Source organism: Oratosquilla oratoria, chromosome 42 (genome assembly GCF_046742065.1).
Source record: "Oratosquilla oratoria isolate Oo_2021 chromosome 42, ASM4674206v1, whole genome shotgun sequence".
Classification (NCBI taxonomy): domain Eukaryota; kingdom Metazoa; phylum Arthropoda; class Malacostraca; order Stomatopoda; family Squillidae; genus Oratosquilla; species Oratosquilla oratoria.
In genome coordinates, this window is record NC_134818.1 from 24,191,564 (window position 1) to 24,204,632 (window position 13,069).

Sequence of the window (13,069 nt, forward strand, 5' to 3'; positions counted from 1 at the left end):
TTGAAGAAGGACGGGACAGGACAGAAGATAGGGGTGAATGGAGAAGGGTTGTGTATGGATAATGCTGTGATGCATGAGTGGGAGTGGATGGGGGGTGAGGAAGTATGTATGAGAAATAAATTGACGCAGCCCGAAGGGATTTCTCCCCGTCTTTTCTGCATGAGGGGATGGAGAGGGGGGGTCGCCGATTTAATGAAGTGGCCTTGCTGTGGATGTGCTGTGTCTTGCGATACTGCTTCTGACCCAGGGCAGTGGACAGGATGCAGGGATGACCCGTCATCCAGGAGGTGCCAAGATGAGAGGGAGGGAGGAGGGTGGAGGGGAGGGTGAATATGTAGGGGATGGAATGGGTGGGGGTGATTTCTATGCCTTTTTCTTTTTGGCTACTCCCTGTGTAAAGGAAAAAAAGCCTTTGGTATATGTATCATTGTTATCATTATTATTATTATTATTATTATTATTATAACTATTACTATTATTATTATTATTATTATATTATTATTATTATCTTTATTATCATTATTATTATTATTATTACTATCATTATTATATCATTATTAATATCATTTGTTGTTGTTTTCATTGTAACTATCGGTGGTGCATATAACCACATAAGTCGTCAACGAGATTAATCGTGGTTTTATTGTTAATCCCATTCTCAAGGTTTATCAATTCCCGTCCAGGGATATACAACATTCTATTATTAACAACTGTAGGTTATAATAAACTTATATTAATACTTCCATATTTTAGCTCATAATAACAATCTGTATTCAACTTACAGTAACATGTTATAATTACAATAACATTTTAACTAATATTAGCAATTTTAATTGTTGTATAACTAATTTCTATATCATAACTAATAAAAACTAATTTGTATTTAATTTGTAACTATAACAATCATACATTATAACTAACTAACAACAATTTTATTCCTTAACTAGATAATAAAAACAATTATATTTTCATTAAAAGTATCTTGTATTTCTACTAAAATAAAAAAAAATCTATTTGAATCAATTAATTATAAAAATGTTCTATATCAATTAATTACTGGTAGTAATTTTCTATTATAATGAACTAATAATAATTATGTTTTTATAACACTAACAGGAACAAATAGAGGAAGGGAAACGGAGAACGTCGACGCGTACTAGACGAAAGATATGAGGGAATTCCAAAACTGAATGAAAATTCACTTGGTGACAACAAAAATAATAATGAACGAAAATAAGATGAATATTAGATATTACAGAGGTAAAACAATTTACAACAAGACAGAATGAAATAAGATAATACTTCAGAACAAGAGGAATTTAGTACAACAGTAAATTACTAGTAAATTACTACGTATCTTCGAAGGCTTCTTAAAAGCATAGGCAAACGGGTGGGTGCTACTAAAGCGTGAGGTCTGCCGCCATATGTCGCCAGTTGCACCCTGAGGCAATCGTGTGATTCGCGTTCTTCCGGGATGCTCCCCTCACCTGTCCAATCAAACATGTGTCCTGCCCAAATACATAAAAAACGTGACCTGTCCACGGGACCTGACCTAACCTAACCTATTTGTGTCATTCTTAGAAGATGTATGAAGTGTGTATCGCTAGAATAAATGTATGGACATATATGATAACATGTTTATTTTCTTCCTCTAATATGAATGTAATTAGAAATCCAATTATCTATTTCAGTCATTCCTAGGATATGTACAAAATGTGTGTTTATCGCTAAAATAAATTTATGGAAATGGTAGACCTCACGCTATAGTGCTAACGGGAGGTAGACCTCACGCTCTAGTGTGGTAGACCTTACACAATAGTAGTACCAACGGATGTCTACAGAAGCTGGTAGGTTTTTATAAAACCTTCGTACTGTTTTATCCACATATACGCGTGCGCACACACACATACACACACACACACGCACACACACACGAATTTGAAGCACAGTATGATAAATTGGAGAGTAAAAGGCGGAATCCTATGAACGCTGCTCCTTCCCTGTATACTACAATTTATCAAACAAAATTTATTAAATACGCACACCAAGAGAAAAGGTAGAGGGATATGTGGAATTAAAATTCCCGGCACCAAGACTGGTAACTCTATCTAGACGCGCGCACGCCGTCCCTTCCTAAATCACCCGCTCGATCTCCGAAGGGAAGAAGAGACGCCGTCCAAACTCCCCTCATCCAACTCATGCCTTCATCTCGCAGATAAAAGGGTTCTTTTCTCCGCAGTAGTGGCTGACAGCTTTATAGTTGGAGTGGTAGTCGAGGTAGGCACAGCGCTTGGCGCCACGCGACGGTTGGCCGGGCTTCCAGAACTCCTTGGCCATTTTTTTGCCGGACAGCCACATCCACGCCTTGGCCTTGGCGTTGAACTGCACTCCCACCCAGAACTTGGTAGCTGAAAGGTGCAAGACAAATGTTATTTATTAGATAACTGCTATGAAAAAAATGCGTGTTTTTTTCTACACAAGAACAAACAGTGGGACGCAAAACAAGCATTCTTAAGAAATAGACTTAGAATATATATATATATATATATATATATATATATATATATATATATATATATATATATATACATACATATATATGTATATATATACATATATATATGTACATATATATATATATATATATATATATATATATATATATATATATATATATATAACTGAGTTCAGGAGGTGCTAAGATAAGAGGGAGGGTGGAGGGGTGTGGAGTGTATTCAGGGGTGGAATGGGTGGGATTGAATTTGTGCCTTTTTCTTTTTGGCTACCCACCTTGTAAGGGGGGAAAAGCCTTGGTATATGTATGTATGTATGAGTTTAGAATAAAATTGAAAAATAAAAATAAATATACAGCTTCGTGTATGAAATGTAAATGACAATTTTTGCAAGAAAATTAAAAGAATGAGTAAAAAACAAAACGTCGAAGGCGATGGCAACGACGACTTTGGGAAGAAAGAAGACAGACGACACTGATTCGCCAATAAACAGGCGACTGGTATCTCTGATTCCTAATACAGAGACAAACCATGTCTAATTATTCTTTCAATTAGAAATTATGTCATCATTTGAATTTTCGACAACTTTGAAAACACTTTAAGACACATTTGGGTTTCAATGAATGAAATAACTGATGTGCGTGTATATGTATGCGTAATTACTTACTGTATCGCTGCAAGAGGAATTGTTGCAGGTCGACGAAGTCCCAGGGTGAGGCAAGAGTACCACCAATAGTTTGGCATTTGGCGTTGGCATCGCCCCAGGAGCGCCAGTCCTCGAAGTAGGTGAAGGAGTAGAAACAGCTATGGCCGACTTGGAGGTAAGGAGCTGCACATTCCGGCACTGTGGCAAAGAGCAGTTTGACAGCTGTTAAAGAGCTTCAGTCCAATAGATGACTTCCCATTTTGCCAAATTGTGTATTTACAAACTCTCGGGTATTTCGCTTAACGACATCAGATTAGGTTTTTGTAGGATATGTTACGTCATGTCAGGAAGTTTAGCAAAACTGTATTTGAAAAAAATAGATAAATAAAGATAATCGGTGAAGTGCAATATGTCGAAATGAGAATTCGTTTCAGCGAGTCCAATGAAAAGGAGACTCATTTTGTGGCAACAGCTCTAAAATGGAGGTGTTGCCATACAAATGTCCTCCCTTTTCTCGAAACTACTAAAACATATCACAATAATTAGGCCTCTATTGGGGTGAATAGATTAGTCTGGTGATAGCCTCCACTTAAAAGTTGATTAAAATGCTTGACAACAGCTATTGAAAATTGCATAAAAATTAACCATGTAAAATAATGCACACACACACACACACACACACACACACACACACACACACACACACACACACACACACACACACACACACACACATATATATATATATATGTATATATATATATATATATATATATATATATATCATATATATATATATATATATATATATATATAATATGCGTGTATGGGCATATATCAGGTTCCTGTTCCTGTGTCTGCAGTAGGATGGAATATGTAAGTTTGCAAATCAACACAAACTTCCAATCAACTGTCTCGGGTGAATTTCGGCTATAATGACATCTCGTCTAACGTTACAAGAAGTCCCGCCATTTTGGAATCTTCTAAAATTTCCGGAGGGTTGCAGTGGAGAGAATTTGTATCCGAACGAAAAAGCGAATAAACAAATATATGAACGAATAAATAGATGAATAAACGAATGAATAAATAAATAGATACAGTAATCAGGTAATCTTTCTCACAATCGTTACCAAGCGACAAATATAAGAATTTATGACATCATTTCCTTCTTGGGTAAGATCGACGCCATGGAAATAGGATATCATTACCTTCTGGAGGAGGTCCCTCGGGGGGTGGTAGTGTCGTGGTGGTGGTGGTAGAGGGGGTGGAAGTCGTGGTGGTGGTAGTGGTGGTTGTGGTGGTGGTAGGATACGTGGAGGTAGGGATTTCGGTGGTGTTGAATACATTTCCTGGGGTGGTATCGACAGGATGAGTATGGCCCTCCTGCTCCGTTCCGTGGTGTGAGTCGTGTCCCATGGTCCAGTGATCCAAGTAGTTCACATCCCCGTAGTCGACCTCAAGGGTCATTGTCGTTGTAACGATTTCGTCTCCTTCGGCTGTGTCTACACATTTGATTAATAGATTAACTATTGTAGAAACAAAAATGTAGTTTGGCCTCTCAAAATGAATGTTTCTTGTTTTATAAAATGCTGGACTTAGTGGTGTTCAAGGTTTTATGTAGAAACTGTTATCTTTTAAACTATTTTATAACTACATCAAACACTTCATCTTAATATCAGTGGAACAAGTTCTGAGGGTTATAACCCCAAAGCAACACTTTTCCTGACTTTGTTTGAAAAGTGACTGAAATAATGTATTTACTTCCAAATAAAGTTCTATTAATCGGATATTTACAAAAAAAAGACAAATAATTTACAATTTACAATAACAAAATTATTTTCAATAGTCCAAACAAGCTGTCAAACATACGTGTAAAGATTTGTTGTAAGAAATATAAATATCAATATAACTTATATCTAAGCCAATAGGCTCTTGCCTCACGAGTGAGATGATCTAAGCGTTCGCTACTTTCAGGTACGCCTAATGCAAATCACCGAAGATTGTAATGTAGCCTCTCCCTGATTGCAAACGGTATATGTTCTCCAGTGTTCCAATCTTTATCACATTTTTCTCTTATGAGACAAGGAAAAGTAAAACACAAGCTAAGTAACGACACTGTGTGCACATATGCATGTTGTTATGTACAGTATTGTTTAGAAGACAGTAAACTCTGGACTCGTCGATATAAGTTTATTCCTACGTTTCGAACCCAGTCCGAGGTTCGTATTTAGGGATATATAGAGGTAGCAAAGGGAATCAATATAAAGGGGCACGTGTGCCACCCTGGGAAAGGTCTCACAACCTTTACTCCTTGAACGTACGTTCATCACCAGGTACTGGTTAACTGGTGTCCTACCTGGTTCAGGACAGTAACGGTCGTTTGGGTGACACATGCCCCTTTATATTGATTTCCTATATATGTATGTATGTATACATGTATGCATGTATGTGTTTGTATATGTATGCATACACAGTTTTTCTTATTAGGAAATACCAAAACTAGGAATTTTCTAATATCCATAAGTAAGTTCCAAAATAAAGAAAACGACGTTCACGTTATAGAGATGAGTATCGACATCTTTATATTCATATACATATACGTACAAAACACACATACTCTTTGCACATCATATATCGCCTTATTTTCCATCCTATTAACGCATACCTTTAGATGTATTATCAAAAATGAAAAAAAAACGTGTTTAAATTCGGAGTGCACCAAGAAACTTACGACAGAACGCTTCGTCTCCGGCGTCAGGGCAGTCCAAAAGTCGGTCGCAGAGTCTCGTTCTGTCGATGCAGGTGCCGTCAATGCACTGGAACTCATGTGGTCCACAATCTGAAGAGGAGAAAATAATAGTGTCAGTAACAATATTAATGGTAATGATAATAGTCCTACTAATGAAAATGATAGCAGTAATGGTATTTATGATAATGATAATAACAATAATAATACATTCATATAACAAAGGCTTTTTTCTCCCTACACGGGGGGTAGCCAAAAAGAAAAAGGCATGGAAACCAATGCCACCCAGTCCATTTCCTATATATTCCACTCCCCTCTACCCTCTCCCTCCCTCCCATCTTGGCACCTCCCGGATGACGGGTCATCCCTACATCCTGTCCACTGCCCTTGGTCAGCAGTGTCGCAAGACACAGCACAATAATAATAATAATGATAATAGTCCTACTAGTGAAAATGATAGCAATAATGGTATTTATATTAGTGACAATAACAATGATAATAATAATAATAATAATAATAATAATAATAATAATAATAATAATAATAATAATAATGATAATGATGATGATGATGATGATGATGATGATGATGATGATAATAATGATGATAATAATGATGATAATGATGATGATAATGATGATGATAATGATGATGATAATGATGATGATAATGATGATGATAATAATGATGATAATAATGATGATAATAATTATTATAATAATGATAATAATGATGATAATAATGATGATAATAATGATGATAATAATGATGATGATAATGATGATAATAATGATGATAATAATGATGATAATAATGATGATAATAATGATGATGATAATGATGATGATAATGATGATAATGATAATGATAATGATAATGATAATGATAATAATAATGATAATAATAATGATAATAATAATGATAATAATAATGATAATAATAATGATAATAATAATGATAATAATAATGATAATGATAATAATAATGATAATAATAATGATAATAATAATGATAATAATAATGATAATAATAATGATAATAATTATAATAATAATAATGATAAAAATAACAATAATAACGATTATAACAATAATAATAATAATAATAATAATAATAATAATAATAATAATAATAATAATAATAATAATAATAATAATAATAATAATAATAATAATAATAATAATGATAATAATAATAATAATAATAATAATAATAATAATAATAATAATAATAATAATAATAACAATAATAATAGTAATAATGATAATAATAATAGTAATAATGATTATAGTAACAATAATAATAATAACAGTAATGATGATAATAGTTATCGCTAACATCTTTAAGGCGAGAACTTCCTTTCCGTCGAGTAAAACCACATGATAACGATTTTAAACCTTTCAACCTTTCATTTTTCACATTTTTCCAGTTGGGGATATATGTATATATATATATATATATATATATATATATATATATATATATATATATATATATATATATATATATATATATATATATATATCATAAAATTATTTCAGGTCTGGACGGGATATAAAACCGGACCGCCGTAGTGGCAGCCGGGAACTCTAACCGCTGCTCCACTATGTGTATTCACTTGGTCTTTGGTCTTTGGATCACGTGTTGGACTCGTGATCGACAGCTATTCCCCTCCTGGAAGAGAGCTCCGAGCTCGTAGGTTCGATCTATGGGTAATGCTATGACCTTGCACACACACACACACCCAACTCCCCGCCCACGAGAGTCAGAGTAACGACCCGAGGCACAGCGATACCGAAATAATTTCGGCCCTGGGCAGGATTCGAACTGGTTACTGGGAGCACTTCTGCTTCCCAGTTCAGCCCTCTATCAACTGTACCACCGAGTCGGATATTTATATATATATATATATATATATATATATATATATATGTATGTATGTATACATATATAGACGTGTGTATGTGCTTGCGTGTGTGTGCGCTTATACACACACATACGCACATACGCGCGCACACACACACACGTCTAAATATATATATATATATATATATATATATATATATATATATATATATATATTTACGACTACATACTCATCGTAGTGAAGGTTACGTGCATTACATGTGCACGCATGTGCGTATGTGTACCTTGAGATTATGCCGGCCTTTCCCACGGGAGGCTTGTTGGTCTCGATGCTAACCAAACCGTCGATAACGACGTATGAAGACTGTTAAAGTGATTAATTCTATATATCAGACGTATTTCGTTCTTCTCTTGCTTTGTCAAACATGCTCCATTCATTGCATATAGATTTATGTATGTGTATTATCTTGTGGCTCTATCTTGTCAATCTTAGGAATTGATTTACGTAAGATTAGAGAAAATGCATATTATCACTGTCCTCGGACGCCGAAAGGGGTCGGTGTGAGAAAGAGGTGCATACGTGCGCTCTGGAAAAATTGCGTGGGAGTGAAAGCTGTGGCAACAGCATCCCCAACTTTCATTTACGTATGTATAGCATTTCATATAAAAACTATTAAGTTTCTGCTTAACTAAGATTGACAAGGTAACTTTATCATATATTATTTTGTATACATTGATGTAAAGAATATCCGTGTATGTACTTGGAAGTATTCAAAAACTCTCATGTTAATCGTTGCATCTAGCGACACTTGGCAGCCCTCCGGGCCTTACGGAGACATGTATAAATATCGGTGATTGTAACGGAAAATTTGGACATTTTCTAAACTTTCGTTGGTGATCCTAACCCCGTTGGTAATCCCAATCTCCTAACCTCCGGCGTCAGGCGCTTCCCTCCAAGCTCCTGGTCAAGTCCTCCTATGCCATGACAACAATCTAGCCCCTAATTGCTCGCGATTCGCCCGGTGGCAATAGCCCTCTTTTATACACTACTATCATTTCATTTTCTAACAGACGTTCTTCCCCTCCCACAAAACCCGATCCCGCGCAGGCGAGGTGGTCTTTTCTTGAATTCCAGAATTCCAGACTCTGGTGAGCGAGTTTACACTTCTGACATTTACACACAATTCCCAATCGCGTAATTCTCTGTTTTCAGAGTCGTGATTGGAAGGAAAGAGACCATACAACACCCGCCCGTCTGCCCCTCCCTCGCATCGCCACTGAATCTACTCTTCCGAATTCCAAACCCAGTCTGGGGATAAACAGACAACGCTCGCCCCACCTGTGGCTCATCAGGTTCGCCCTCGCCAGCGGTGGCGGCGGGGAGTTATCTCCTTGCCGCTCCCGTTCTGGTCACTGATCTCTCGTTGACGTCGGCAGGCGGGTGTACACCGCCCGTCTGCCCCCCCTCGCTCCGCCCTTGATCAGCTCTAAAAGGACTTCAAACCCAAAACCTGGGGATAATCAGGGGTCGCTCGCCCCACCTGTGGCTTATCAGGTTCGCCCTCGCCAGCGATGGCGGCGGGGAGTTATCTCCTTGCCGCTCCCGTTCTGGTCACTGATCTCTCGTTGACGTCGGCAGGCGGGTGTACACCGCCCGTCTGCCCCCCCTCGCTCCGCCCCTTGATCAGCTCTAAAAGGACTTCAAACCCAAAACCTGGGGATAATCAGGGTACGCTCGCCCCACCTGTGGCTTATCAGGTTTGCCCTCTACACGCGGAAAGTGAAATCAACTCACTTCTCGTAAGATACACACATACACCTCTCACGAACAGAGCCACAAATCACGCACAAACATAAACACTTACTTTTTCTTCGACTAAAATTCGCTTCCTTTCTAACTTTCTCTTCTACTACATCTTCTCATTTCAGTTTACCTCCCACTAAAGATTTTTCCGTTTTTCCACCTTTCTCTACTACTACGCCTCCTACCATTTTCTAAACTTTCGTTGGTGATCCTAATCCTAACCCCGTTGGTATTCCCAACCTCCTAACCTCCGGCGTCGGGCGCTTCCCTCCAAGCTCCTGGTCAAGTCCTCCTATGCCATGACAACAATCTAGCCCCTAATTGCTCGCGATTCGCCCGGTGGCAATAGCCCTCTTTTATACACTACTATCTTTTCATTTTCTAACAGACGTTCTTCCCCTCCCACAAAACCCGATCCCGCGCAAGCGAGGTGGTCTTTTCTTGAATTCCAGAATTCCAGACTCTGAGAATCAACTCAGCGCTCGTAGAGGTCGGACGTCTCTTCAAACCAGCTCTCTCAACAAACTCCAAGGAGTCTTCGCCGGCCGGTGGTGGCTGGGAGATATATCTCCTTGCTGCTGCCGGTCTGGCATGGCCGACCTCTACGTTGACGTCGGCAGGCGGGTTTACACCAAGACAAATACACACATTTCCCAAGTCACGTAAATCTCTGTTCTCAGAGTAGTGCTTGGAAGAAAAGAGGCACACGCACACTTTCTCGCTGGCAAAGCAGAGGCCCAAACCGTCTCACTCAGAACGCTCAATCTGATCGCAGGCTGGTTGACGGAGAGGTTTGGGGCACCTCTCTGTCCAACCGGCCCGCAACCTAACGCTGGCCTCTTCGCTGACGCTGGTGAGCGAGTTTACACTTCTGACATTTACACACAATTCCCAATCACGTAATTCTCTGTTTTCAGAGTTGTGATTGGAAGGAAAGAGACCATACAACACCCGCCCGTCTGCCCCTCCCTCGCACCGCCATTGAATCAACTCTTCTGGAACCCAAACCCAACCTGGGGAAAAACAGGCAACGCTCGCCCCACCTGTGGCTCATCAGAAACGCGCTCGCCAGCGGTGGTGGCGAGGAGTTACATCTCCTTTGCCGCTGCCGGTCTGGTTACGGACCGATCTCTTCGTTGACGTCGGCACGCGGGTTTACACCGCCCGTCTGCCCCCATCCCTCGCACCGCCACTGGATCAGCTCTACAGGACTTCAAACCCAACCTGGGGAAAATCAGGCAACGCTCGCCCTACCTGTGGCTTATCAGGACCGCGCTCTATACGCGGGAAGTGAACTCAACTCACTTCCCGTAAGATACACACATACACCTCTCACGAACAGTGCCACACACACACGCACAAACATCTACACTTACTTTTTCTTCGACTAAAATTCGCTTCCTTTCTAACTTTCTCTTCTACTACATCTTCTCATTTCAGTTTACCTCCCACTAAAGATTTTTCCGTTTTTCCACCTTTCTCTACTACTACGCCTCCTACCATTTTCTAAACTTTCATTGGTGATCCTAATTCTAACCCCGGCGTCAGCGCTGCCCTCCAAGCTCCCGGTCCATTTCTCCCGAGCCACGACCAACAATAAACCCCTAATCGCTCGCAATTCGTCCGGTGGCAATAGCCCTCTTTTATACGCTACTACCTTTTCATTTTCTTACAGACATTCTTCCCCTCCCACAAAAACCGATCCCGCGCAAGCGAGGTGGTCTTTCCTAGAGATTCAGATTCAGATTCAGACTCTGCTTATACAGAGCCCCTTGCTACCTTGTCTAGCCTTATGCTAGTTCCTTTTTCCACTTTGTTTGGACTTAGACTTTTTAGTCGTAGAATTTTCTCGACTTTGTAATTTTTACGTAAAATATTACGTAGGACTTAGTTTCCATTCTGATGGTCGATATATCTCGACCTTACCACGTATTGTCTTTGAAGACTATTTTTTCTATTTTGATTGTAGATATTTGATCGACTCTTATATTTACGTGTCTTGGCAATTTTAGCCATTTATGTCCTAAAGAAACCCATTGTCTGGTATTTATTTATCTTTGTGAACTTTAATGTGTATTCGGATATTGTAATTTTTGCTCGCTTGGCGACATCTATTCTTCGATCTTGTTTGTTTTGTTTCTTTTGAAGGAAATAATCATTCTTTAAGCAGAACTCTAGTTTTTGAACCTGGCCCTTCCCCTTAGGCGTCACAATATATATATATATATGTGTGTGTGTGTGTGTGTGTGTGTGTGTAGTGTTTACATATATATATACATATATATATGCATATGTATATGTGTGTGTATATAGGAGGCAGTCAGCTTTCCAGCTCGTCAGCTTGCCTGACTTCCTGCCAGCCTGCCTTCAAACTCCCCAGCCTACCTGCTTGCCTGTCTGCCTGCCTGCCAGCCTACCTACCAGTCAGCCTTCCAGCTTGTCACGACCCACCTATGGGCCAGGCTAGTTGCGAAAAAAAAAGTCCGGTCGCAGCTCGGACGAGTGACAGAGGGTTCAGGCAGGATACTTAAACTCTTCGTTGAAATGAAGTCCCACCAACGGAAAGTCGTCTGGTCCGCTCAAGTTTGAGGAGAGGCTGGTGCACGATAACTTCTGGTAGGGGAATCTTCTGGTAGTCGGGAACACGTAGGAGATTTGTTGATGTTTCACAGTCAAGAACTAACAGAGAGAGACTGTAGAGTCGCAAATATTCCAGCAACAGTTTGGAGATGTCCGAAACAATTCGGAAAAACAAAGGCTTTGCACTTTGCGTAGGGATTGCCAGTTTACAGGTTCGGTATTTGAAGTCCAAAGGACTTGTTTAGTTGAGCTGTCGTAATCGACGAATGTAGAAAAATCTACGTAGATTCAGATGACACATGGGCGTCTGTTTCTTCTCTTGACTTCTCTCTTCCCTGCCGTCACTTTCTGCTTAGATCTCCGTACAGGGTCTCTCTCTGTTCTCTTCCCGTTCTGGTTCTCTATGCTTCTTTTCCGCCGTCACTCTCTGCTTGTTCTTATATAGCCCAGGAATCGGTGCTTACGTTTCCGGGATGCCAAAACATATCTAAAGTAGTTAATTTAGACGCCTCCAACCAATGGGAACATGCTTTTGCGCCAAGTTATGTAACGTTTTTCTGAGCTTGGCGTCATGACAGAATGTATTTCGGAGCGCACCCCAACAGACGGTTATTGTACAATGTTTTATGTTATGACATTCATTTTATGGAATACATTTGTAATATATATCAATGATAATGCACAACACATCATTTTTACGCAAGTCGTGCCTTTAGAAAATACAAACAGGAATTTTATTCAAACAAGGGCATGGCACAGTACAACCCCAGGATTCTGTTCACGCTAAGTATGTGACACAGCTCGTCAGCTTGTCTCCCTGCCTGCCTGCTTGCCTATCTGCCTGCCTACCGGCCAGCTTTCCAACTCGTCAGCTTGCCTGCTTGCCAGCCTGCTTATTTGCCTGTCTGCCAGCC

The 13,069-nt window shown here is 39.4% G+C and overlaps 1 protein-coding gene across 1 annotated transcript in view; it reads right to left on the reverse strand.

Moving 5' to 3' along the window:
- Positions 1–765: 765 nt before the first annotated feature.
- The window catches only part of LOC143021450 (uncharacterized), a 28,923-nt gene continuing 16,619 nt past the window's right edge, over positions 766–13,069 (reverse strand). The window contains exons 2-5 of the mRNA XM_076178940.1: positions 5,891–5,998; positions 4,368–4,661; positions 3,181–3,357; positions 766–2,408 (exon numbers count right to left, since the gene is read on the reverse strand). Coding sequence (XP_076035055.1) covers positions 2,197–2,408; positions 3,181–3,357; positions 4,368–4,661; positions 5,891–5,998 — 791 coding nt within the window. The 3' untranslated portion in view covers positions 766–2,196. The remainder of the gene's footprint in view (positions 2,409–3,180; positions 3,358–4,367; positions 4,662–5,890; positions 5,999–13,069) is intronic.